Source organism: Hermetia illucens, chromosome 1 (genome assembly GCF_905115235.1).
Source record: "Hermetia illucens chromosome 1, iHerIll2.2.curated.20191125, whole genome shotgun sequence".
Taxonomy (NCBI): domain Eukaryota; kingdom Metazoa; phylum Arthropoda; class Insecta; order Diptera; family Stratiomyidae; genus Hermetia; species Hermetia illucens.
The window spans coordinates 95,474,911-95,502,706 of NC_051849.1; the positions used below are offsets into that span (position 1 = coordinate 95,474,911).

General features: G+C 41.8%; 3 protein-coding genes across 4 annotated transcripts; 1 reads left to right on the forward strand and 2 right to left on the reverse strand.

Annotated features, from left to right (window-relative positions):
• Positions 1 to 2,569: 2,569 nt before the first annotated feature.
• On the reverse strand, positions 2,570 to 4,208 carry LOC119646517 (chromobox protein homolog 1). 2 transcript variants are annotated; one of them, XM_038046976.1, is made up of 4 exons: positions 3,744 to 4,204; positions 3,464 to 3,607; positions 3,000 to 3,388; positions 2,570 to 2,939 (listed from the first exon to the last, which is right to left on the reverse strand). In XM_038046976.1, exons 1-4 carry the CDS (start codon positions 4,035 to 4,037, stop codon positions 2,915 to 2,917), a joined length of 852 nt encoding a protein of 283 aa, XP_037902904.1. In that variant the 5' UTR covers positions 4,038 to 4,204; the 3' UTR covers positions 2,570 to 2,914. The 2 variants fall into 2 exon arrangements, with proteins under 2 accessions (XP_037902904.1, XP_037902905.1); XM_038046977.1 differs by having other exon boundaries at positions 2,799 to 2,939; positions 3,000 to 3,385; positions 3,744 to 4,208.
• Positions 4,209 to 4,656: 448 nt separating this feature from the next.
• On the forward strand, positions 4,657 to 14,889 carry LOC119661519 (protein penguin). The gene is made up of 8 exons (XM_038070894.1): positions 4,657 to 5,092; positions 12,909 to 13,068; positions 13,128 to 13,373; positions 13,434 to 13,727; positions 13,798 to 14,200; positions 14,253 to 14,398; positions 14,451 to 14,621; positions 14,676 to 14,889. The coding sequence occupies exons 1-8, from the start codon at positions 4,749 to 4,751 to the stop codon at positions 14,856 to 14,858; spliced, it is 1,947 nt and encodes a 648-aa protein (XP_037926822.1). The 5' UTR covers positions 4,657 to 4,748; the 3' UTR covers positions 14,859 to 14,889.
• Positions 14,813 to 27,597, reverse strand: LOC119661520 (putative peptidyl-prolyl cis-trans isomerase dodo). The gene is made up of 5 exons (XM_038070895.1): positions 27,407 to 27,597; positions 27,272 to 27,339; positions 27,064 to 27,213; positions 26,903 to 26,999; positions 14,813 to 15,227 (listed from the first exon to the last, which is right to left on the reverse strand). The coding sequence occupies exons 1-5, from the start codon at positions 27,468 to 27,470 to the stop codon at positions 15,118 to 15,120; spliced, it is 489 nt and encodes a 162-aa protein (XP_037926823.1). The 5' UTR covers positions 27,471 to 27,597; the 3' UTR covers positions 14,813 to 15,117.
• Positions 27,598 to 27,796: the final 199 nt, after the last annotated feature.

Sequence of the window (27,796 nt, forward strand, 5' to 3'; positions counted from 1 at the left end):
AAGGGCAGTGCCGCAAGGGAGAGTGTCACACAATTTTACATCGCTTAGGTCGAAAATGTCCAGCTTATATGTTTGAAAATTTCGCTCGATTTGGAGAAGGCGAAGGCGATACTGTTCTCGATGAGCATGCACAGATTCCAGAAAACAATCATATGCTGTTTTCGATAGCCAAAGATTGTAAAAGTGAGATCATCCGAGGCGTTGTTGATGTTTCGATGCAGTAAATTTTTCTAAACTTGTTTGTTTTTGTTTTTACAGTTTGCCCACAAATTTATATCGTGTTCAGTCGTTTTCGGTTTTTCCGACTTGACCAGAGTTCTGGTTCTTAGCTAGGACTAAGTAAGGTTGGATGGTGGGACAATGAACGGTGCTCCTCCTATTATACTCTGGGATCTTATGCTGTAATAATACGTGTGCTCATTGCTTTGTTCCGTACCAACGGAGACTTCCGGAAAGAGAAGAATGATAAATCTAAATGACAAGGTGGACTCTGATAATTGAATTGTCTTCCAGAAGTTCGTAAGAAGAAACGCACTAACATCGGGCTCGAAATGAATCATTATCTGCTGGTCGCTTGGGCAACCCTCCTTACCTCGCCCAAGTTCAAAGATGATTTTAGAAAGGGGCTGGAATTTAGATCTGGGCTTCATCTGTTCTCCCTCGATATAAAGATTTCGATATTCGATAGCGCGAAAAAGGTGGTGTTGCTGGAGTGCTCTACACAAAAGGAGTATTCCAGGAAAACTAATAGCTATTGTCAGACGACATTTAATGCCATGTGTTGCTTCGATTCAAAATTTCTAAAGAATTTGAAATCCAAAGTGGAAACCGATAAATTTAATTTCTGTTGCCGATACTATTTCTTTTCGTCATTGGTGTCGTCAACGGGCTATGATATTCTTCTTTAAACAACAACTACTATGCTGGTGACATGTTTGCTCCCTCCTTCACCAAATGATTGTGGATGTTGAATCTGACTGGTCCTCGCACTCTTCCTATTTGCATTAATGAGCAGAACATCGAAGGCACCGATTAATTGTGTTGCAGGAAGCATTGTTTCTGCCGAACTTTATGTACACCGAGTGGTGTATTAACAACCCTAAAAGTTCCTTCGCTGTTTTGACCGAAATCTGGAAATATAACTATCTCAATGCCAATATATAGAAGTAACACATGAAAAGTGACCGCCATTGTTACTCGGAAACTTCAACTGTATATCAACACTTGTGTGCGTTGTGCCGTCGGCGTACTCTGGGCTGATACAATTTCGACGCCAAACGGGCAAGATACCTGCTGGCTTGTTGATCAGAAGACGGAAGTGTCAGTGGGAAGAAGATGGGTTCCCGAAATCACATTATGGCAGGATTGCAAAATTATCCAGAAATCCTAGAGAAAGCTTAAACACATTTCACTAAAACGCTATCGATGGGGCGATGACAAATGCCCGCTGACGTTCGGCGGAAGTGGCAGTGAATAGAAAGTGGGTTCTTCCATGGCACAATACAGAGAAAAGGAGTGCAAACTTCTCCGAATGTCTTGGAGGGAGCTGAGGTTTATTTCAACAAAACCCCTCGATTACGCCAACGTGAAGCGAATTCATATTATACATATATCGCTCTGGATTGCGAATTCCTGAGATGTTGTATTTTTGCAATATATGCCATGCACCTTCATATACCGCTCTGATAATCTTAATATCCTAATTCCTCCTAAATGCCCCTTCTGCATGTTGGTCGAACTTTCGGGGTGTGATGCGTTCCAAGATGATTTTAGCTAACATCTTCACGACAGCAGAAAGCACACAAATATTCGCTGCACTCAAGACTGGCAACCTTCTTCGGAATCTTAACGTTTCTTCCACTGCAGGCTTCCAGGATACGAACTAGTGGAAATAGCAGCTCTGTAGAGACTGCACGGAAAAAATCCACAGAAAGATCACTTACGCCGGTGGCTTTACTCCGTTTGGGTGCGTGGATGACAAAGATTTTTGCTTGAAGAAGCAGTATGTATCCGCATGGAACGGTTGCTTTCCTTATCATCCGCAAGAGGTAGAACCTCACTAGATATTATACGGGCCAGAATTGTTGTGAAGAGCTCTCTCATGCTCATCATTGTGGGTGAGACACCTACGGTTAATGCACCTTACAGGGTCATTAAAAGGCTAACGACCACTTACAAGCTCTATTGTGATGCTGGATACGGTGATGAAATTGTTGCTGATTGCGGCAGCTTCCCCTTGCCTCACCACAATGGTGGAATTCCTCTTGTCGCGGTGTTCTTTACGCTAAACTTCTCATCCTTTTTTACATTTGTAATAAATATAAAAAACAAATCGATCAAAAGCGAACGTAACAGTTGCCACGGTCGATAGGGAGAGAAATCCCCTCGTTAGCATCTGCTTACACTGTACGGCGGAATGGATAGAACTAAACAAGAGGATACAGGTCTTCCTCATTTCTGAGTTGTTCACAAATGCATGTTCTGTTCCGCCAAGCAAATTCCTCAGTTCACAACCAACAACCACAATCCCTAAAATTCTGATGGAAAACGACAAAACCATAAGATTTTGTTAGAATTTTTAAAATTTTTTATTTCTATATATATGAACTATTATTAGTTTCAATAAGTGGATTTTGTGCAGATGCATCTATCCTGCATGTATGTATTTTCCTTAATCTATCGACGCTACGCTGGAGAGAAATACTGCAAACAAATTATGGAGATTCTGCTTCTATTTCTTACTAAGGATTGTTTCTTTCAGCTCGCCTGTTTCATCGAACGCTCCACTGTTATATATTTTCTACAATTCCAGGCCGCGCCATTAAACAAACTTAAAACCGAGTTCTTTACTTGCTTAAAAATATCGGAATACAAAATAACCAAAATACTTCACAACAAAATATCCAAGAAAAGATTAGTCTTCCTCGTAGTAAACAGTCCTGGAATGTAATAATTTTGTTCACTAAGCGTCGAAAACAAGTCAAAAGTGAAAGTATCACCTGCTCCGTCCTGCATTCCGCTTGGAGCCGCGGCGGTAGGAGTCTCCACCGAAACGCTGTGTCCTTTTGGGTTTCTCGCGCAGTTCTTTCTGGCCCAGTTTTTTCGAGTCTTCCATCTTCTCCATAAATTTCTCAACCAAATCTCGGCAATTGAGATGTTCCTCTGGCTCCCATGTGTCAAATTTGGGCCGGTAGCCTTTCCAGCGAACTCGGAAAAGTCGGACACCCTTTTCGTAACCTACATCCACGATGCGCTCCACCTCCCACTCCTTCTCGGGATCGCTTGGCTCGTCATCTACTTCCTCTTCAGCCTTACGCTTCCTTGCTCCCTGACCAGTAGGAGTGCTCTTCTTCGATTTGCCTGACGCGGATGATCCTTTTGTCTTCTTCTATAAGGAAATACATTTTTCAAGAGCTCCAACTACTAGCATTAACTATATCGGGTGCGTCTTCTGGAGGAGTACCTTCTTTTTGAACCGCGCGACAATATCGTCACAATTCAATGTGTCCTCTGGTTCCCAGGTGTCACCCTCTGGACCGTATCCCTTCCACCGGATTAGGTAATACGTCACACCTTTTTCCTGTTTTTCATCCACGATGTCCTGAACCTGTGAACGAATCACCGGAAAGGCGACCATGTAAGCGATAACAAATATAGTGGAGAGAGCTATTCTGAACATCCATTTTGCAAGCAACACCGTCCAAGCAAGGGTATAAAAAGCGGATATACTGGATTAAACCTGCCTCATACTCCTCGTCACCTTCCTCGTCCTCGCCTTCATCAGCATCATCAGCTTTCTTCTCCTCCTCGGCCGCTTCGTCTTCTGGTTCTGTGTCGTTGGATTTTTTCTCGCCGGCGTTCTTTCTACTTTTGCGCTTGACTGTTTTGCTGTTGTCACTTTCGTCGTCGGAGCTTTCATCGTTTTTTCCGCCATTTTCGTTTACCTCCAAATCTACGTTGGAGTCCGGCGTAGCGGCCGCATCCTCATCCTTGCCTCTAGCCTTCTTCACTTTTTTCTTGGCACTTAACTTTCTCATTATATTTGTTTTCCGCTCACTTAACTTTTGATTTTCTGGGTGTTCAATCGGAAAAGGGAAATACGCAATGACGGAACAAGTCAAAACACCGCTCGCGAGTTCACAAACGTCAAATATAAATTTTGTAAAAAGCGCGTCTTTTGGTAAACGCAATTGCACCGGCTGAATTGTAGAATTGCCAGATTCCGTTGCAATTTTTTGCAAGCATCGCTGACTATTAAATGATGCATTGAGCAGTTAGGATTGCAACTTGTTTTGTTATTCATTTAGCAATAGAAAGATAAAGTCTATTCATCTATCTTGGATTCAAATAAGGAATGCTGCTAACGTAAAAGGATCATTGTTACAAAGTCTAAAGAAGGCATAGAAGATTAGAAAGCCGAATTTTTTATATCTTATAAGCAACTTTTCAAATTAGTCTAAGTGTGAGTGCATGCATGAATGGTCAAAGTCTTGGAAAAAGATGATATAAACCCAAAGCAGGTTGAAATTTTCAAAACCAAAAAAAAATGTTTTATGTTTTACGAATATAATGTGCACTTGACTTAACTCTCCATACAATGCGGACGAAGCTAAATTCTCCATTGTTTTTCTCTCCACAATCATCCCAAATGTCAGTTCAACACGTGTGGTTCTGACGTTCGCGGATGTCAAACAGTTTTGGTGTGCTTCGCGTTACTAAACCCAGAAACATCGTTTTAATAATTCAAAATGAGTGTCGGTATCAAGAGATCTCACAACAAGGAATCGGTGAATGATGAAATAAAGCCGAAAAAAGTAAAGTCAAGTGAAAAGACTAAACTTACAACGAAGAAACCGTCCCCACCCGGTGCAATTCGTAAACCTGGTGGAGGAAAGAAGGTTCCCGGTAAATTTAGCAAACCAACAGGTCCAAAGAAATTTGGGGATAAGAATGAAAAACTGGAAAGCAATGAGAAAACAGATTGGAATAAACTGAAAAAGGAAAAGAAGGAACTGAAATTGAAAAGGAAAAAGGCGAAAGATACGTACGAGGTAGCGGCTGAAGTCAAGCAAATTTATGAGAAACTGAAATGGTGAGTGACTTTCTGCGATAATTCGCGTCCTATTCATTTCGGTTATGTTCCAATATATGTTGATGATTGTGATTCTCTTCACATACCAAAAACAAACCCATATGTTTTCCTTGAGAAAAATACTTTGAACATAACATGATTATGAAACCCGCACTGATGGGATTTGTACTGGTCCAAATCTTCAGAACTAGCCTACAGCACACAGAGAGGGTTTTTAAACCTATCCTTTGAGTTACCAGATTTCTTCCTGGAACAATTTTGCTCCACGTTTGGAAACCCATCTTTCAAAGGCGCAAACAAGAAATAACATCTTGGTCGGTCGCGGCATTTTGCTCGGTGAAAAGCCTGATCTGGATGCAGTCGTGGGGCTTTCAAATCATGATCTAGCGTATCAAGCCATCGTTGTTTCGGCCGCCCTTTTGGTCGTTTCCCATTGACTTCGGTATTCAGATCAATTTCACCAAGTGGCATTCGTGTTCGTTACTACCAGAACGCCAGTTGTAGAGCACCACTTCATCCAAGTTCTGATGCGTGAAGCAATTTCATGACGTACTTTACCATTGATCCAATATATTTGAATCGCTTCTTGGCAGGTCGTTCGCACTGACATGCATTGTATCCGCTTCATTGAGGTCGGGTTTCAAAAATTCTGTTTTATTCAATGCAGCGTTCAGTTAGAAGTTGCCGGTCTCAATACATGCTGTAAGCAGAACTATCAAGTGCTGTTCGCGCCTCATATCGGTAAACCGGACACGTTGCCGTGATCAGTCCATGCTTGTATGCAAGGTTTTGATGAATCACCTCGCATACAGCATTATGCGTTCATCATTGCTCCGGTGCCATTACAGTGCAGCCAGAAATGAGATGGTCCAACGTCTCTAACGCCGAACCACATATTCTCCACTGGTCCAACATCTCTAACGCCGAACCACATATTCTGCACTGGTCGTTCTCCACTTTTTCATTTTATAAGGTCAGGTGGCGACCACGCCGTCCTTAATGGCACACATGAAATCCTCCATCTCAGCAAAGTGGTCCGTAGCACACAGCCATCTGTTCGGCAAATGGCTGCCAAAGACAATTCATGTGTTTATCGTGCATTGTCTTCGACTTCCATTCATCGATCCGCTCTAGGTCCGACTTCACCCTACTCAGAGGATTGAAAGATCGATCCTTCAAGATAAGTGGAGCCAGTCCACCGTCTGCCTGTCTCTCCGCATGCAAGGGACTCGCCTGTTCTTTGTTGTAAAAATAAGGCGCAGTGAGGCGACTTGGCGATGATGTTGTGCTGCCACGTTAACCACGCCTCTAGCTCCCATGTCACGAGGCAGGTTCACCCGCTGCACGGCAGAGTTTGGATGATGCATTCAGAATTTTGACATAGTAGTTCCTATTCGCCGCTGGACGTTTTTCAGATAGGTCTTTGTCCAGTGAAGGGATAGCGAATACATTCAATGTGCTTTTTTTATTCATCCCCGAGAGATAAGGTTGCAGCACCAACTTTACACGTCGCAGGAATTCGGGCAGCATGGGTTCCCTGCATAATTCCTATGTATTTATAGGTCTGTCTCAGCCAGAGCTTGGATGTGGAGGTGCTATGCTATGTTCGGCATGCGGCTCGTAATCATTTTTGTAGATGGCTTGGATTCGACACTTCGCTAATCCAAACTCCATTCAAATATTACAGCTGAACATGTCTAATATTCGCAATAGACTTCTAAGATGGTCGTCAGTACCAGGATACAACTTGATGTCATTTAAGTACATCAAGTGTGTCAGTTTGCCCTTAGCACGTAGGCCATACTTTATTGCAAAACCATGCCCTCTATCATCATTCAGTAGCCATGAAAGGGGGTTCAGCGCAATACAAAACAAAAAGGGAAAATGCCTCTCCGTATGTGAATAGGCTCCGAGGTATTGGCACCCTCAGATGAAGGCACTGATAAGGTGGTATGCCACCCTTCCATGACTGTCGCCAAAAACTTTATTACTTTCGGATCATTGCGATACAGATGTAGGACATCGATTAGCCAAGTGTGCAGGACGCTGTCGAAAGTCTTGGTATAATCGATACAGCAACTAAAGAGGTTTCTTTGGCCTGTAGTAATAATGGGCATATGAATTTGTATAGGTTTGGTAAGCAATTAATCGGTCTTGTGTCTGCAGGGTCTTGCACCATATCCTTTTTAGGGATAAGGTAGGTAATCCTCGCAGTGAAGAAGGGTAGAAATTCCTCCGGCTGACTCATGATCTGATTTAAGCTATGTGCCAACCGACCGTGTATAGTGGTGAACTTTTTGTACCAGAAGTTCTATACCCGACCCAGATTTGGGCCCCTCTAGTTCTTCAAGCTGTTTATGGCTTGTCGAACTTCCTCTTCGTTAACATCCGCAAAATTCATGCCGGGCGTAGTGGCATGAGCTTCGGCGGTGATCCACACTCAGCATGCTGAGCAAGCGTCTGCTAGCATTGTCAGTGCTGATTTGAATCAGTCTAGCAATGCCCTGCCTTAGTAAGTCCCGCCGAAGTTCCAGATGAATTTTCCATGGTGAATCTGACAGCCGAAACTGCACCACAATACACATGTGATTGTAGTTCCAGCAGCGACATATCAGCACACAGCCGAAATGCAATCTCATCATTGATTTGAGATAGAATTCTGGGAATTGCTGGAGATGCATAGAGCCTGGGAATGCCTGGTCTATACAAAGGATCCATTTCCGAGAATTCTATACAAGCACTTTGAAATTTGTCCCTGAACTCAAGTCTGCGAGTAATAAAGCGGTACTGGTCTGCGATTTGCTGCACAGTCACGTGCGCGAATTGCGGGAAACGCTCGACGAATCTATGATGGAACAAGGGGTGGTAAGATGTTGTACCTGCCCCGCCGTTATTTCGAAATAGGAGCGGATAATGAAGAGGTTCATTTGCTCAATCCACTTCATCCACTGTTCACGCGAACTAGCTGAAATGGTCGCCACAGATTGTGGCGGAATAGTTACAGCAGACGGTGTAATGCTCCTGGTTATCATGGCGCCTAGAGGTTGAAACGCCCCACGACTAGCGGTTTCGACGCCGTTCTGTCCATTACGGGAGCCCGACCCAGTTACCAAGTCAGACGACTCCCGCCGCTTATCCGTACCGGACCTCAAATTACTCCTTTTCCTCATTTTTTAGGTTTGCTACCTAACTGCCAGGTGTAGTGATAGCTTTCTCAGTGAGTAATCTGCAAGACTGCAAAGTTCCTGCACTTTCCCCACCTACGTCCTGAGACGCAGCAGCGGCGTACAGCCATTCAGACCGAAGCTATCTATCTCTCTCTGAGTCAATACACTCCTGCTCCGATTTTTTGGCGTTGCGGCTCGTCCGTAGAGCATTCCAGATATACTCCTGCTTACGCTATCGAAAGCTTTTTCGAAATCGATGAAGAGATGGTGCAGCGAAAATCTAAACTCCGCGAACTATTCCTCAATGATCTGTAAAGTGTCGATGTGGTCAATGCATGTCGATCGAGCTTTCGAGATGTTCTTGGATGCGTTCCATGATTATTTTAGCTATTATCTTTACGACGGCAGGGAGCATGCAGATACTGCTAATATTATCAGAAAGGGTATCCTCTGGAATCTTAACGATCATCCCCTTCCACTTTCTGTAAAATGTCTCGGATTTCCAAAATTTCCGTACGAATGGAAGTTAAAGGTTTGCAGTAATTGCGGGTCCAGCGATAAATAAGCGTCAAACCCAGCGTCTTTTCTCTGTTTGAGTGCATTGATGCCAGAAACGATATCTCTTCTGATTGGGAGAACAGTACATATCTGCACATTACGGTGACTAGTTATTCCATCTCCAAGAGGCATAGCCTCACCGGGTGTGATACGCTTAAGAGTCGTGGTGAAATGTTCTTTCCACCTCTTCAGTTGCTCGTCATCGTGGATGAGAAGTCGACTGTTAACGTCCATAGGATCTCTCGACATGTGTAGCACCCGAGAAAAGATCATTTTTGATGGCGGCCAATACTCATCGGTATTCTCAGGCTGGTTACTCAGTGTATCTGCCATTCGTTCAACAAGATAGCTCCCCCACTGTCCATTGACAGCTGGATCATACAAACGGTCGATGTTGAACTTAGGAAGTTGCAGCTCTCCAACCTTGCAACTTGAAAGCTGAAAGCAATGATCTTAAAGCCGAAGTATTAAGTACTTAGAAGAAATTTTGCAGATCATGATAAGACGCCGACGCATGAACGGGATAAGATAAAACAATTTCAAAATTGAACCCTAAAATCCGATGTTATTAACGGCGGGAAAATAGCCCAATTCTAGAGTTGAATATCTAGGATAAAGCCATCGTAGTTACTCATGCTGGGAACGATTTCGAGGAGTGTGAAATTTAGCCCATAGTTTGCGCACTGGCAGCTTTTGCACAGAAGGGCTTATTTATTAATGATCGCACCAAAGTGCTATTATTTACTTATAATGAGTTGTTTTATTTCAATAGATTAGTAAGATCTGGCCAATAAAAAGGTTCAGTATACGGCCTACTTGCATCGCCTTCTTGTTTTGAACCATTTCACGAAGTCATCATTGGAGATACTTTGGGCTTCCAGTGATCTTCCATGCGGGTTAAATTCGGTCAAGATCAATAATAATTAGCGAAGTTGTTTTTTTCTAAAAATTACTTCTGTGTGGAGATCGTGTTTGGAGTTTCCCAATTAAGAGATTCTGTAATTGCCGAAATGAGAATATCCCATATTGGATTTGTGGTATAACCGTGGTCCCTGCTTATGTTGGTAAAGGGCTCTTTCTTTCTATGGCCTCATTCAACGAAATTGCCGGGTAAATGTGATTGGTTGAAATTGGAAAAGTAAATGATTTAACATACAAATTGTTCGCCATGTATCTGGTAAACTATTCTTCCTGTTGTAGTAATTTTATAAATATCAAACCAAAATAGTCCTTATGGTATACAGTGTCCGACAAAAAAATGTTCCCACTGTGAGTATGAAAGAACATCCCAGTTCAAAAAGGGGTTTTCGGGTTTATCATAAAACTGGAAAATAAAATTGAGCTTCATGTGATTGCACGTGAAGTTCTTATTATTTACATCAGCAGAAGTTTTACTCAAAGAATATAGTGGAAAGAAAAATCGGAGTTTTGAGAGAAAAGGTAGAAAAATCGGAGTTTTGAGAGAAAAGGTATTTATGTGCCTATAAATGTCAAATTAGAAGAAAGTAATTTTCGTTTTTTTTTTATTTTCGGTCTTTAGTAGTTCGTATGACCGCCAGCATCAATTGGTATGAATTTTCAATAAAATCTTCCGGAATTTCAATAAACCATATCGTTTATATTTTTTTTTTCTACATTAAGTTTCTATGGGGTTCAACTTTGGATTATTTTTTGGCCATGGCTCCTCCTTCGAAGATGTTACCTGTGAATAAGAACTGCATTGGCGATAAAACAAATAAAAAATTTCGTCTACTTACAGTACGAGCTCTATGACACGGGACCGGGTTCCTCCTGAAACATTAGTTCATCAAAGTGCTCATGTAGTACTTCTATCGGTGGTCAAATCTCCCTCTTTTTCTTTTTTGTACTGGAGACGGATTATCAGATCCCACCAAATTGAGTTTCTACTCATTAGAGAACAAAACTCGCTTCCAATCGTCCACAGTTCAGTCACGTCATTTCAATGCCCAACTCAGCCTTTTTAAGCACATCCTTCGTTCAAAAATATAAATTTTTTGTTGGTTTGGAGCTTTGACCCCTAATTCATTCACCGTCGCTGGACCCTTCTTATATTAACTGGCATATTTCCCCTTTCCAGCAATTCAATGCGTAATTGAGAAGCAGTTGCAAATCTATCTCGTCAAGATGCGCGCTGTAATAATCATCTGACCCGGGGAGTAATCACCTGTTTTTTCTCTCGTTCTTCTTTTCTTCTTTTCCTCCCAGACTGCCATCTCTGGCATTCTTTTTAAAAAATTCTAATACTTACCTCAAAACAATCGATTTTTCTCCCTATTTCTCTATAACTATCACCGTGTTCCCGCAAAACAAGACTACGGGCCTTTTCCTCGACACTTTACTTTTTTCTTCTTGACATTTATTTCCCAAAAAATTGGAGTTTTCACTCTCTCCCCTTGAATATGACAGTCCCTTTGTAACACCAATATTTAATTTTAAATTCCAAAACAGACATCATGAGGCGAGACTATAAATGTTATCTAGACGTAATTAAAAAGCAGATCATTGATTGATTGCGAACTTTTTCGTTGCTGGGCATTTAATTACTAAAAAACAATCCCAATGTGAGTTGATATAAATAACTTCAACGCTTAAAAACATCGATTCTTCCAAAATTATGGTAAATCAGTTTGGCAAAGCCTTAGCTCGGAGGATGTTTCCCGATGCGTTGGGGACTGCTCGCTCTGGATAATCGGAAAGATGATTAAACATCTGTTAAAAAAAACCTTGTCACGCAGAAGTACTTTTTGCCTTTATAGCAATTCATTTCGAACCTGAATTGGAGTTGTTACGGAGAAAAGAAGTGGTTATTAGCTATGTGGCATATGAGGGAGGGGGTTCGCCCCGTAGCCGGAGTTCTCTCGAGGGTCAAAATAAGAGATTCAAATGGAAGAAAGGATAATAGGAATTCTTGTAAAATTTTCACCCTGGGGGAAGCTTTACCTCATAATGTGCATTCTGGCGTTTACTCTCTATGGCCCTGAACGCAAGTATTGTGCTTTAAAGTAAGATGTCTACAAGGATGTTTGATATCATAATTAAATTCATCAACCACCTTACTTACCCTTTCTTCATCCAGTCTATCCCGCGTTAGGCCAAATATTAAGCGTCTCTAACCGCTTTTGCTCAACTCGTGTGAGTGTTCACGTTTCTTTACAGTAGCATAAAATAAATCGCATTATTACGCATATTCACACCGAGAAATACTATTGCTTCTACGTTGTTTTGAACTATATTCGTCTTGTGAAGGTATCCAACTTGAAGTCTTGCCTGCAACCTTAAATTGGTCAATGCTATTCGCGTCAAACGATAAAATTTGGCCTACGAATAAATTGCAACCGCCAGTGATCCTTTTCACAAATCACTCTTGACCTCGTGATTTTTTTACATACAACGCGTGACATCCTTTTGTACTGGGTTTAATTGGGGGGAGGAGATGGACTTCTCATACATGTGAGAGGAAGGTGTAATTTTTTTCACAGAATATGGTCGTCAATTAGTACTTTTCGAAACTGATGATATTTTTGATTCTGAATGAAACATATGAGAGTAAGGCCTCAAAATGTGTACCCCAAAAAGTGTAACATGTCTCGTTCTCAGAACCTATCCAACCCAAAAATCTGAAAAAAATCACAAAATTTAGGCCTCGAAATACATTCGATTCCGATAACTGCTTAATACAGAATTTCCAAAAAACTCCAGCTTCCAAAGTTAACTATTATTAATAAAGTTATGGAATGTCAAATTTGTGTATTTCACGTGCATTTATCGTGCTCTAAGAAGTGTATAAAGTGAACTCATATGAACGGCGGAATTGGAGTTTGAAAATACATATGTACCATATATGAAGGAATATTTTGAATTGGAGGAATGCGAAAACGTGAATAGGAAATTTCTCGCACAAGATGAACACAAAACCTTTGCACCCGAAGCGTCTAGCTTTCGGTATTTCGATTTGCTTCAATGCTTTGCTGCTTTAGTGTCCTTTCAAAAATCTACATTAATTTGATCGTGCTTCTCTTCGAATTTCCAATCACAATCACATTTACTTCTAATATTAAATTTAATTCCAGTAAAGCAACACCAAATAAAAAAGAATTGGTGGAAGAGCTATTCAAAATATTGATGAAAAGTGACTGCGTAAAGAAGTTTGTGATGGCGCACGATACAGCTAGGATTATCCAATGTTTGTTGAAAAATGCATCGCCAGAATTGAGGACTAAAATTTCAGAGGTAAACACTTCCTAACTTTTATCTACAAAATATTAAACTTTCATTTACTTTCTGAATAGGAGTTGCTTCCAATTATAGTTGAAATGAGTCTCTCGAAATACGCCCACTTCTGTGTCCTTCGGATGGTCAAATACGGCAGCCATGTGATAAGGGAAAAAATAATCCAAGCTATGTACGGCAACATTGTTAAATTAGCGACACACTCAATATCAAATGGAATTATTGACGTGATTTACTTAACATGGGCTTCAAATAAGCAGAAGGCATACATGCGGCAGGAATTTTATGGCGGTGTATACAAGACGGTAAAGACTTCATACATAAATGCTTTGAATTAGCCGTAACTAAAGTAAAATCCGTTCCAGTCTAAAGATGATTCGGTCAAAAAGTTGACCGATACATACGCGAATGCTCCAACAATGAAAAGTGCGGTCCTAAGTGCACTTAAATTAAATTTAGAACATGCAGCGAATAAGAAATTAGTTGACAATTGCTTGGTACATCATGTTTTACTAGAATATTTGGAAGAGTGTTCTGAGGAGCAGCGAGGAGAAATGGTTACATTGTTCTCGCCCCTCATTCCATCAATCATCACGACTCGTGAAGGTTGCAGAGCAGCCATTTTGTGTTTCTGGCACTCACCAACAAAGGAAAGACGTGTAAGTTTTCTATTTCTTATTCTGGAAAATTACTAATAAATAGCTAAAATAATCTTTTAATATTTGACAGGGAATCGTGAAAGGACTACGAGAACATTTGACAAAAATTACTAGTCACGAACAAGGACATGTTCTAATTCTCGCTATAGCAAACACAATGGATGACACAAAAGCTATCAAGAAGAGCATATTTGATCACCTCTATGAAGACTTGGAATCGATAGTGGACACGCAATGGGGTCGCAAGGTGATTGAATGGTTCGTCCAACCTGCCGATAAGGAATGCTTCCATCCGCAGTTGATAAGCTTTTTAGAGGAGGGGCTACAGTACGGTAAAAAAGATAAAGACATTCGCAGGAAAGAAATCCTGGAACAAATTCAAGAACCACTTGCCCAGAAAATATGCGAAAACCCTAGTTTTTGGATAAAGAATGGACACCTAGGGCTGACAACTGCCATCATTTTGAAAAACTGTAAGATGTTTGATTATATCAACTAAATGGATCCTTAAATTTGTGCTTTTAGTGGATGAAAATAATTTTAACAAAGCAGCGTCTGCGCTTGCCGGAGTTGTATGTGAACCAGATTGGTCAGTCAATGTTAAAGACGAAGAGGAAGATGATGTTGAGAAAAATGACAAATTAGATGAAAAAACCAAGGCAAAAATCCGAGTAAGAACCTGCTTCTTCTAGTGAGTTGAAAATACTAACAAACATTTTTCAGTTATTTACAAAAGGTGAAGAGGCTGCCAAAACAGCCGAAAAAATGCTAGGAATAGAGCATCCAGGTCTTCACATTGCACTGAAGAAAATCATCAAGAACGACAAAGAAAGAAGTGCCAATAGCGAGCCAACATTCGGAAGTCAAGTAGTAAAGGGGCTGTCGGAAGAAGCGGTATATCACTTTCAATAAACTTTAATCTTAAATTTTTATCAACATTATTTTCAGCTTTCTGTTTGGGTTGAACTCAACCGAGCTTGTTTTATCCTGCTAAATATTTACGAAAACTGTGAAGATAAAACTGTACAAAGTGATCTGAAAGAGCTTCTGTCCACACACCTGTCCACACTGAAAAAACAAAAGCATACAGGAGCAAAACTTTTAATCGATAAATTAGGCTTAAAAAAGTAGTTTGTTTTCAAGTTACAGTATGTTGTAATTTTAATATTTCGTTATAATAAAAACCCACAAATTGGAGAAAAAAGGTAAACTTTACGTGCAGTTATTGGCGTCACTATTTCATTTACTTCTCCACAGTCAAATCCAATTTTTTACGTACATATAATTATTTGAAAGTGCATTATATAGTGTACAGTTTTTTTTATGTAATCATAATTCAACAAGACGCGACGCTACATTTTTTGGCTTCGATAATATGCTTATTAGAGTTTTACTGAGTTCTAAGTATTAAATGCAAACCGGAATCGGTGTCGACAATTTTTGAAAGCTGACCAACTTTCAAGTTGAATGCCGCTTCCTCGAATGGTTTTTGCATGGTACCTGGAAAGAAATATTGGATAACTGCTTATTTACTTTTATTATTCGAGTGACAAAAAGAGGATTCATTCAACTGTGAACAAACTATTCAAGTTTTGGACCCTCTGAGACGATTTTTAACACAACAGTTTGAACTCGGTGTCGCCAGAATTTATATCACGGATTTCTTAGCAATGAAAGGCGATTTTATTCCGCCGTTGACTGATTAATCTGAATACTGGGTGCCTTAGACTGTAAATAGAAACTAAACATTAAATATCATGTCTCCAATATATAGGAAGGTGCCCTCGTCAACAAGCAAAGTATATATATACTCTCTCTATACTCAAAGAAATGATCGCAGTTTTGCTTACTGAAATTATGTACGTTACTGTTATATTATTATTATGTTAAATACGATAAGCAACAATGCAAGAATTTCTGATGACATATATTTGTTTATTCTGTGAGCTTCTGATTCAGCTACAATTTATGCTTCTGATGTGCTGCCAATGCCATTTCTATCGATTTACGTGGTCGGCTGTGCATTATTTTTTCCTAATAACCTGACAATATTGCGAAAGGGGTGCGTTTTAGGAGTGACGACAAGCATTTTCTTGAAATTAATAATATTGACTTTGAAGTAAAAAAGTAGAGCTTCATATGGAATTAAAGTGATTAGTTTGAATGCTGTTTCCATAAAAGGATTAATCTTTGGCAGAATTTGTTCGAGACGAAGGTCCTAAGGGGTTAATGCGAGTATCTGTCATGTAAACATAACTCTGCGATTTCCTTCGGGCACAGATTGATAGGAAGACTCATAATCAGAACCTCACCACAACTAGCACAGTGGTACTAGTTTATAATGAGTGTAGGCTCAGTATTCATCTCAGTGGATACGAGGCTTACCTAACACCTTTGCCGCAAATAAGGGGTACATCACCCGAGTCGCACAGCGCAACTCCATCCTTAAGCCCACAAGGATCCCTGTCCGCGATATGGGAACAACTGCCATAAAATTGTTACTATGGAACCAACCGCAAATAACCGAGAAAAGAGCACATATCCCAAGAATTTTCCTAAAATATATGGTCAAAGGGTATTATAGGTCCGAGGGCGAAATGTGGATTGGTACCCACGATGGAGCATAAAACCTGGGAAACGCCTGCTGAACCAACATCTCTACTACCAAACCGTATCTCCATATCCACGTTGTGACCGTTGGGGGCTCTTTCTTCACGACAAGCTGCAGACGGAGACGGATGAAGGCGAGTCTCCCGCGCCTAAAAACGGGAAAAATTCTACCAACTGGTCCTTCAGGTTGGGATTTGGGTAAGGCTGACAACCCTACACGGAAAACAACTTGTTACGAAGTCACAACAGGAGGACAGGACGGATAATAAGACGACGAACCCGGGAACGACAAAGGAATAACGATTTGCGCATTTGCTCATGGAACGTGCGCCCTTTGTACAGAGATGAAGCTGCTGAGCAGCTAGCCGATACCCTGTTCCAATATAGGGTTGATGTAATAGCGTTACAGGAGACACGTTGGACAGGGACCGGTTTCCTGCAGAAGAGTCGCTACACCATATATTATAGTGGCATCCAGTAAACCAAGTGCTGGGAGTAGCAGCTAAAAAATGAAACATGCTGTTATCGATTTTGAAAACATAAGCGAACGGCTATGCAGTCTGTGCTTGCAAGGCAAATTTATAAATATAAACCTCATTAACGTTCACGCCCCTACAGAGGAGAATGCAGAGTCGGAGAAGGATACCTTCTACGAGGCAGTAGAACGAACCCTTGAGGCCTGTCCCAGATATGATATCAAAATCATACTTGGGGATTTTAATAGCCAAGTAGGGAAGGAACCCATGTTCAGGCGATACGTTGGCTCCTGCAGCTTACACCAAAATACAAATGATAACGGACTGCGGATCATTCAATTAGCAGTGTCGCACAAAATGGTTGTTGGAAGTACCTGGTTTGCGCGGAAAGCGGTCTCCAGACGGGACCACTTCCAACCAAATTGACCACGTGTTGATCGAACGCCGCCACCTCCCAGCCTTGATGAATGTCAGAACATATAGGGGAGCCTATATAGACTCGGATCACTATCTCGTTGGCATGGTGCTCCGAGCTCGAATAATAATACTGCCCAGAATCCCCTCTGACAATCAGATGAGAGTTAAAATTGAAGCCATCCACAACACAGCCCACCGCGACACCTATAAGAGGGAAATGGATGCCGCAATAACCGCAGTCAACAGAGGACCTAGAGATGAAGCATCAACAAAAGATCTTCACAATCACCTGGAGAACGTTATCATAAATACGACAACAAACATACTTGGCTTCAGTCGCAAAAAGAGTCGGAACGGCTGGTTTGACGATGAATGTAAGCTAGCAACGGAACGGAAGAATGCTGCACACCGAGTAATGCTGCTTTCTCAAAGAACGCGGGCACGCGCGGAGACTTATCACGAACTCCGGCGACCGGAGGACAGACTTCACAGACGGAAAAAGGAAGCCTAGGAGAACCAACAGGTCTGTGAACTCGAAAAGTACAGGGAGCAACCGCACCAGGCGCGCAAGTTTTACCAACAAGTCAGCTGGATGAAGCCTTACACACCTCGATGTTCATCCTGCCAAGACAAAGAGGGAAATCTGATTTCCGACAGAATGGGAATATTGGAGTGAGGGGTTGAGTACTTTGATGAAAATACTGCCACCACCAAGTATAGGAGAAACAGTCGGCTAAAAAATCATAAGCTGCAAGGCGCCGATGGAATTACAGCCGAATTGGTTAAATATGGAGGTGACCAGTTACACCAAGTGGTTCATCAACTTGTGCTCATGGGATATGGGACAGCGAATCAATGCCTGACGATTGGCAACGCGGCATTATCTGTTTCATACATAAAAAGGGAGATATCACACAGTGCAGCAATTATAGAGGTATCACGTTGCTGAGTACCATCTATAAGATATTCTCCGCTATCTTGCTAGGTCCGGATAGCCCCATACGCCCAGAACATCATTGACCCACACGAAAGAGGCATCATCAGATTTTCTCTCTGCGACAAGCGATGGAAAAACTGTTGGAATATGGACATCAGTTACACCATCTCTTCATTGAATTTAAAGCCGCCTATGATAGCATAGCCAGGGTAAAACTGTACACGGCCATGAGAGAATTCGGTATCTCGACGAAATTGATAAGACTGACTAGGCTGACTCTGACAAATGTGCGAGGCCAGATAAAAGCAGCACGATCGTTCTCAAAACCACTCGACATCAACAACGGGATGCCCTATCATGCGTCCTCTTTAACCTGGCCCTCGAGAAAGTGATCCGTGATGCTGACGTAAATGCAAGAGATACGGTCCTCTTTAAGTCCACCCAACTACTGGCCTTTGCTCACGATATCGACATCATGGGAAGAACCACCCGAGACGTACAAACTGCCTTCATCTAGATCGAGTAGGCGGTAATCGGCGCGAGATCTTGGGCTGCACATCAATGAAGGCAAGACAAAGTATATGGTGGCAACGTCAGCACCGAAAACCAACCATCAACATCAAACCGCACTGGTCAAACGGGAAGAATAAAGATAGGAGACTACAACTTTGAGGCCGTTGGTAATTTCTCCTATCTAGGGTCGAAAATCACAACCAATAACAGCTACGACGATGAAATCCGCGCACGATTGTTGGCAGCCAACAGAGCCTATTTCAGCTGACAAACTGTTCCGCTCGAAACTTCTCACCATAGGGTCAAAGCTCTTACTGTACAAGACAATGATCTTGCCAGTCCTCATGTATTCCTCGCAGACTTCGCTTATTAGCAAGGAAAATTGCAACCTCTTAGCCGCGTTCGAGAAACAAATCCTCCGAAGAATTGTTGGTACCCCACATGAGGATGGACTATTCCGCAGCCTATATAATGACGAAATCTATGAGCGATACCACCACCGTCAGGTTGTGGATAATCCGTATGGATGAGGATGTTCTAGCCCGGAAAGTCTATAAGGGCAATATCTATGGTAGAAAAAGAAGACGAGGCAGGCCCTGCCTGAGATGGAGCGATGGCGTACGTCAGGTCATTCGTTGAAATCTGCTCGAAATATTCTCGCCATCTATCCGTCGGGGCTCGACGATCGGCAAGTAAAGTACCGTTCTTGTCGTTAACGCATCAGAAATGTTCGACATCCTGTCTGCGTTGGTGTCGGATTTTGGCAAGTCGATACAGATCCTTCTCACTACCCCGAGTGACAAGTTTATAGTAATGAACCGCTCGGCTAACAGCGATCGCTTTCTTAGCTTCCCATTTGGCATCCTTATAAATTTGTTAATTGGCCAGCGTTTTATCGTCGAAAAACTTGTGGTAGAGGATTTTCTTTTCACGGACCTTCATTCGAAAATCATCATTCCAAAGTCAAGTAGTTGATGAAGCGTTTACCTGATTTGGTGTCCACGAGGGTGGTGTGGATCGTTTCTTTAATTTGGTTCCACGATTCCACATTCGTAATGGTCGATAATAGCGTAAATGAGATCATTTCTTCTTTCTTTTTAAGAAGTCATAAATAATGATAGAAATTATATTATTCAATAAAATTTATTCTATATATTAAAAATTTGTTATTTTGTTTCACTATTAAAATAGGAAGAACTTTCCGATAAACATAATATATTATTACGCTGATCGCGTATTCCTATGAAACGGCGCAGGGCTCCTAAGAAGGCAGCAGAGATCCAGTCCGTAGAAACCTTTAAGTGGACGCCCTTTGTAGTGAAGCAGCTGTATACTGAAGAAAGATTTTTGGGTTTTTTCCGTACACCTTGTAATTTGTCCGAAAAGGTCCACAAATGTGAATTCCGGTGAGAGAGTGAGAGATTGTTATTTAGGGCGATAGTAAATTTCCCATCATCTGAAACAATAATTGCGTTTGGCTCTAGCAAATTTAAAACATCGTTGGACAATCGCTCGTGCCATGGGTTCGCATTATCGGCCAGTAGCGCTGTCGCATATGAAGGTTCTCTATATAAATAGTTCTCGTCCATCCATTCGTCATGTGGTACCCGGGTCAGAATACGTCATATGCAATATTTCCTGTTTTATGCCAGCCCGGCTTCCTCAAATCCTTTTAATGCTCTTCGCGGCTTCTCTGGAACAAGCGAAATCCTTCAGCCCTTTGGGGAAATGTTCCTGTTGCATACATCTAACAACAGTCTTGGTTGCTCTCCGCAATTCTGTAACCGACAGCCGATGACATCAATTGCCATGCCTTCTGACGTTTAGTATCCATATTTGGGAAAGTTACCGATTACTTTACCTCGCATTTCTGAGGCGTTAAAAGTGGATGCCATGCCGACTCTTTGTTGTGCAATCAAAAATCAAATTTTGTTTCGATTTCACGTGGCACAATTGTCGTGCTATGGTGTGAACTGAAGATAGCTGACACCCTATTCGCCAAAAACCTATGAAACAACGATGAAGAAGACTTGAACCATTCTAGGACTATTTCGAAGTCAGTTCAAACAAAATTTGCTGCTTCATTTATCCTTACGCGGGCAACTAAGTCGGCCGCAATCTTGGAAGTTCGAGTTTGGGCAAGCTAATTTGTTTAAGGGGCAACCCGTGATTTGTCACATAATAGCCTTACTCTTATGAAGCGGTCATCTATTCGTGATCAATCGACGACGATCAGATGACCGCCCCGTAGGCCTTTTCAGATGCATAGGAGAAGGCATGAATTTAGATGAGCTTCGGTTGACTGCAAAGCACGTACCTCGAGAATCAATAAGTGTTTTGAGCTATTTCCTGAACGAAATTGGCAGGGGATCATCCCTGTCGAAACTCTCTTCCCATAGTTGCTGTATGGACAACAGTCACAGGAAAAATGATACCGAGAGTAAAATAGATTGTCTGTATCTGAACACACGCTTCGTTTTGTGGCAGTGTCGATGTGCTGCTTATCAGTTTATTCTCATTCCTCCGACCATTGATTTGAACTTGAGTGAAAATTAAGATAAACCAAACCATCAATTTTGGTTCATTGCTCTCTGAGGTAAGAAACACGGGAAACGTCGTCTGAGACGGGAAGTATCAGGAACAATTGGAACATATGTAACTCGCGCCACATGGCCTCAGCTTCTATAAATCATCGCGTCCATGAATTACATGTAAATTTATTTAAGCTCTTGTTTTCAGGTAACAAAAGTAAGAAATACTACAAAATGGTCTATGCCTCAGACCCAGGCGTTATATGTTCCAGGCTGCAATTAAAAGATCCGGACTCTTCTCCTTATTCTGTGACAACTCTTTCGTCAGTTATGCTTAACATTCAACGATAAATGCGTCGTCATTTTCTTTGGAAGAAAATTCCTGAGAAAGTATTAGCTATTATCAGATCTATAGTAGCGAATGGTGTCATGTACTGCATTGAAGCTTGGAGAAGTTTGAAGTCCAAAACGGACTCTGGCCGTGGTGCATCCTATCGCCAATGTAGCTTTTCTCATTATCGATGATTCTTGGTCCAATGCTTCTTGGCTCTTCTTTCGGGAGCAAGCAGATATCACCTACTTAATTGATGTTTCAGGAAAGATATTATTGTTCCATGATTTCTCGAAAGCGCAGCATGAAGAACACACGACCGATTGCAGCGACAGAAACTACCGGTTAGAACGTTACCGACTCCTTTTAAACTCAAATATTGTCAGATACTTTGCCTCAATGCAAAATATCGAATATTTATCATCTAAGCATGATGGTGACGGTGTGCGATGACGAAAGCTCAAAGGCAATGTGATTAAAAGGATGATCATTCCACCTTTGGTCGAGTTGTCAAGAAAGGCAGACTATGTCTATAACAAGAACAAAGAGGAATGGCGAGAGAGTCATTCCTTGATGAACACTGACACAGACGTGAATCGGTTTTGATAAACCTACCATATTTCGAACTTTATTCTTCAGATCATAGTAGAACAATTTAACTCAGCGTGCGAGAGTTTCTCTGGCACTAGGTGTTGACGCAGAGCACACAAGATGAGTTTGTATAGCAAACGCCTTCTCTAGAGAAATTCAATATAGAACTTGCGATACTTCTTTCGGTGTTGCGATCAGTAGTTCCGCAGTTCTTGACAAACCCGGCTTAGTTCACGATTATTTGCACGGCGGTAATTTGAACAAACTCTTCTTCTTCCATATTGAAACCGACAATCAGATGGTATTCTACCGTTCTCGATAATCCGATTGAAGAACTCACCAAGCCGCAGTGTTGGGTCTCAACTCTTCGTTTTTAGAGCTTTATTATCACAGATTGTGTACTTCTGTTACCTCCGGTTTTGGTATAATGAGGAATAACAGAAGAATACGCGCTTCTACTTAGTTAATCTAGGAGCACGGAATAAAACCCGGAGGACACTACCCGTATATTCATAATAGGCTAGAGATCTAGCACAATAGCTATAATGCTGCATTTCAGGAAGAAAGTCCTAAAGGGCATGTTTGCGGTAGATAACAGCTACGATGTTGTTGGTCTTATTGCTTTCCCCAATTTCATTCGTTTGATTGCCTCGTAGACTTCACAATTTAGAATTGCTGCTATCACGTGCGCGTGGATGTCGGCTTGTCTAGTTTGTCTTAAATATTTTTGTAATGGACCGCTCGTTTAATAAATGTGCCAATTGGCCAGTGCTTTATCGATGCGAAACTTATGATAGGGATGTTTCTTCTCAAGGACCTTTATTGGGACATTAACACTTCAAAGCCAGGTATCTGGGTTGATGAATCGCTTATCATCGAAGCGGGGTCTCCGAGCTTTCTGGATCGGAATTTTGGGTTGGTTCCACGATTCTTTGACATTCGTAGTGATCGACAATCACGTAAGTGACATCAGTTCTTCGCTTTTTACGCAATCTTCACAATTTAAAACGCATTGAGCCAGTGCGTTTCATTCATTGTGTTATCGTTAGCGTGATTTGAAAAACAGCAATCAAAAGCCGATGTCTCATAAGGTATGTAGATGTAGACGATTGCATTTTACTGCTCCGATTGTAAAATGTAGGAGGATAAGACAATTGTTTAGTAAACCATGTATTGGCAAGTAAAAGATCGTAAGTACGCCACTCTCATTGCAGGCACCAAACTCTATTCCCCTATGACACCTCTTGCCGTTTGCCTTTTCATTCACATGACCATTATTATCGCCTGCAATAACGATATAGTCATTTACAGGCACATTACAAATCTTTGTGTCAAATAGTTGCCAGAATTGAAGAATCTTGCGGTAAATCCCAACAAGACTACTCTTCTGGCCTTTCTTACCAAGAGAAAACTGGATGATGCAAAGTATCTGCAAGTGATCCCGGATTCGAATTTAGACTGAAAAAAAAACATCTCAAGTGTGTAATTAATAAGGAGAAGCGGGCTATTTTCGCCACAAAAAGACCATAAGTTATGGGAATTTAGACCACACATAGTATAGTGAATACACCAGGTCATGGTGAAGCCTATGATTAAATATGGAGTAGTATTATGGTCGCCGAAAGTAAAGCAAAGCCTTGCTGGCTTCCGCATTACGGTTGAATATGGATGCCTGTCGCATAACAGTATCGCCAACGTAATCACGCGCAACCCGAAATTTCGATGGTCAAATGACCATCCTGAGTGGCCAAGATGGCCGAGAGGGAAGAACTATCCCAACCTAACTATCCCAAAACCTAAAACAAATTGGCTAGATGAACCGTGAAGGTCTGCCCGCAAATACTAAAGCTCCATCAAAGCACTTGGTTGATACGTTCTTGCACCCCTCTGTGCTAGCCAGGCTCGGGAATGAATGGAAACAGGGGCCTTTGAGTGCTTCGATCCCTCACGTGTCATTGTACAAAATTATCATGTCTGTACCGATGCGTGGGACGGCATCGGATCTGAAAATCACCAAACAAACAAGGGAATTCGCGACAGTCTAACGAGTTAAAACAGAACGCGAGCTAAACTTGGAAAAGAAACCGAGTGCCACGATCCAGGGGTAAAGAGTCCACGACGAATCATAACCTCAATCATTGATTCCTCTGCCTCAGTTTTCCAATGAGGCGCGGCCCCTGAGGTTCCCTCCCTTCCTCGACATCCTCGGGCCATTATTTGAGAGGATGTCCCTACATTTGTGAGTTTTGCGGGATCAAGTAGAAGGAGAGTGGTAGGAAGTCCTCAGATCAAGGAAACCTAATTATGCTTCAGCACCGAAAACCAACCAACCAACAACATCAAACCGCACTAGTCAAACGGGAAGAATAAAGATAGGAGACTACAACTTTGAGACCGTTGATCATTTCTCCTATCTAGGGTCGAAAATCACAACCGATAACAGCTACGATGATGAAATCCGCGCACGGCGCATGGCAGCCAACAGAGCCTATTTCAGCTTACACAAAACTGTTCCGTTCGAAACGTCTCACCATAGGGTCAAAGCTCTTACTGTACGAGACAATGATCTTGCCAGTCCTCATGTATTCCTCGGACGATTCCGTAGCCTACATAACGACGAAATCTATGAGCGATATCATCACCGTCCGGCTCAAATCCGGCTCAATAGGTTACGGTGGGCGGGTCACTTAATCCGTATGGACGAGGATGATCCCACCCGGAAAGTCTATAAGAGCAATATCTATGGTAGAAAAAGAAGGCAGACCCTACCTGAGATGGAGCGATGGCGTAGGTCAGGACGCCAGACAGCTTTTAGGGATATCGAATTGGTGGACCTCGGCGCAAAACCGGGATGTCTGGAGTTCCTTATTAAGGCAGGCCTAGACCGGATACCGGTTGTTGCGCCGTTGATGATGATGATGATAAATTAGTGTGCCAAACTGGCACATTACCGAGCCTGGCTAGCATAGAGGCGTGCAAGAATGTATCAATCGAGTGCTTTGATGGAGCTTCAGTATTTGCTTGCGGACTTTCACGGTCGACTTAGCCAATTTCCTTTAGGTTTTGGGATAGTTAGGTTGGGATAGTTCTTCCCTCTAGGTCATCTTGGCCACTCCGGATGGTCATTTGACCATCTAAATCTCGTAAGTTTCATTACAGACATCGGATGAACGGCGGCTGAAACCGTGAAACTAAGTAAACTTGAAGTAAACACACTGGTCGATCCAATAAATCATTTTTATACTCTATGGAAATATCTGCACATGATGCAATAAGCAGACTGTAACAGAAAGGACAAAACAATCTCACACATCATATTTATCTGTTCCGCGTTTCAACGATGTAAAAATACCGGTAGAACAGCAAACCCTGAGAACCCGCGATCAGGGGAATTATCGCCTTAGCCTCCTTAGACTAGTAAGGGACTTATCACATAAATGATTCGTATCCTCCTGATATTTGCGAGAAGTTGGATCGATCCTTGTCTTAATTTCTACTGAACTTCATCTGAACATCACGGCTACCAATTATGCACAGCAGACCTCTAAGAATATCAGCACCAGCAGGGTTTGATGTCATCTAAATAAGTCAAGTGCATGAGGTCAAACTTGGGATATATTTAATTTCGAAGTCATATCCTCAAACAGAATTAAATAACGATGAAAAGTGTTACCTTCACAATCTATGCGGTACAGGATTTATCAGGTATGCGATGTGGTCGGCACGAAAGTGCATTCATTGGGCGTGCAGTCTAACAACCACAGCTAAACTACAGTACACAAGTGACTATAGTAGTAGCAACAGAATGTCAGTACAAAGGCAGGATACAAAATCATTATCGATTTAAAGTAGCATTCTTTAAGTTGCTTGAGATGCTAGCACCGAGAATTTTAACCACTTTTTTAAAATTTATCTTGAATCTCAGTGAAGACTTCCGCTTACGGATGGAGAAGTGCGACCGAACGACGTGATAGTTAAAAAAATGACTGACGGTTTCGTCCAGGGCAGTGGCAACTCGTCAGACGCTGCCTCACCTCTGCCCTGGAAGCAGCGTGACCGGAAGTCCCAACAGGTGGAAAAACGCTCCCTTTTATCATCGCAAAAACACGACAAGGTTGCGAATTATCATATATTGGACTAAAACGCCAATTGTTTTAGTCTAAGCTAGATTAAAGCTAGGTAGTTGTTTAGGATATGCGGGACCCTAAGTCCACATCCACATGATGGTGGACCGGACCAAATGAGAAGCAACTTACTCCCACCGTTTATCATCCATGGATCCCTAATTTGGAGCATAGCACCCGATTTAGTCCAATATAATTCGCAACTTTGTCGTGTTTTTGCCATGATAAAAGGGAGCGTTTTTCCACCTGTTGGCACTTTCGGTCACGATCCCAGGGCAGAGGTGAGGCAGCGCCTGATGAGTTGCCTCTGCCCTGGACAAAACCGTCAGTCATTAATTTTTAATGCTTGGGATGCTATCCTCCAAACTAGTAAGTTGCTTTGCATTTGGTCCGGTCCACCATCATGTGGGTGTGGACTTAGGACCCCGCATATCTTTAACAAAGTGATAGTGTTGATACTGCCGCTTCTCCCCATCAAGTATCGGTCACCAGCTTCCGCGGTTACATCTAGTCACATAGAGAGCTGTTGACTTCGTGGCCTACAGTACTTGTGTTGAAAACGGAACATTTTACTACGTTAGTTTAGAGATAAAGTCAAAGTCAGGCTTAATGCCTTACGTCCCATTAAAAGATAATAACGCTCACCTCTTTCAAACATTCCCAAGTCACCGCCTCGCTTCGCCGAGCTACAATCTGAGTATTTTTGTGCTAATTCTTGAAGCGTTGCCTCTCCGGATTCAATCTGGAATTACCAATAGTTCACTGCCATTACTTTTCTTAACATAGCCCGGGATGAGTTTGCTTACTTTTTTCCGATATTCATTCAATATTTCCCGTGCCTCATCTTTCGATCTTGTGATATTTTCCTCACGCCATGAGCTGGGCCGACGACTCTTATTGTGTTTCACTAGCAGGTGCGAGCACTGGACTTGCGTAGGACCACTTCCGTGTGTTGGCTACAATTCGCAATTGGTAATTTAAACGGAATATAAGACTATCAATTAGTATGCTTACCTCCGCCGGAGAAGTTGGCAAATCCCATTGTGACTGTTTCGTATATATATTCAAGAAGTAATGCATGCCTAGAGTACACAACAAGCGAATTTTGAATATACCGGCATCTTGACATTCGATTTTATTGGCATTTACCTGTCGAGCGGCTCAAACGTTTCTCCCATCCGGGCGGGATTACCTCTTCGGAACCTTCTGACATGTCTCAACTGTATTTACGAGAAGAGTTGAAATGAAAGAATAATTATAAATGCAAAAGTCGCAAATCCCCCAAATCCGACCGCGATGCAGTTGGACTAGTTTTGACAGCTGCTGGGATCAACTTGCGGGCGATTCAACTCTACACTCAAATATCGTAAATCTCCAAATTAGTGGTCATTTCATAGAAGTGGAAAACAGTTTTTATTTGAACATAAATTAAAGGAAGGAGTAACGGCTGAAATTATCATTTGTAGAGCAAATATTGCGAGTTTGAGTGAACGAACGCTTTTATGAATTTCTTATTAAATTAATTCGAGGAATCGATAA

Excerpts from the sequence above, each read along its gene's own strand:
- LOC119646517 (XM_038046976.1), bottom strand. The coding sequence starts at position 4,037 with ATGAGAAAGTTAAGTGCCAAGAAAAAAGTGAAGAAGGCTAGAGGCAAG. Across the intron at positions 3,608-3,743 it reads AAGGTGACGAGGAGTATGAG|GTTCAGGACATCGTGGATGA; the intron begins GCAGGTTTAATC and ends ATTCGTTCACAG. Across the intron at positions 2,940-2,999 it reads CGGAATGCAGGACGGAGCAG|GACTGTTTACTACGAGGAAG; the intron begins GTGATACTTTCA and ends ATTACATTCCAG.
- LOC119661519 (XM_038070894.1), top strand. The coding sequence starts at position 4,749 with ATGAGTGTCGGTATCAAGAGATCTCACAACAAGGAATCGGTGAATGAT. Across the intron at positions 5,093-12,908 it reads ATTTATGAGAAACTGAAATG|TAAAGCAACACCAAATAAAA; the intron begins GTGAGTGACTTT and ends ATTTAATTCCAG. Across the intron at positions 13,069-13,127 it reads TGAGGACTAAAATTTCAGAG|GAGTTGCTTCCAATTATAGT; the intron begins GTAAACACTTCC and ends CTTTCTGAATAG.
- LOC119661520 (XM_038070895.1), bottom strand. The coding sequence starts at position 27,470 with ATGTCAGAAGGTTCCGAAGAGGTAATCCCGCCCGGATGGGAGAAACGT. Across the intron at positions 27,000-27,063 it reads TGAATGAATATCGGAAAAAA|ATTGAATCCGGAGAGGCAAC; the intron begins GTAAGCAAACTC and ends TGGTAATTCCAG. Across the intron at positions 15,228-26,902 it reads CTTGGGAATGTTTGAAAGAG|GTACCATGCAAAAACCATTC; the intron begins GTGAGCGTTATT and ends ATTTCTTTCCAG.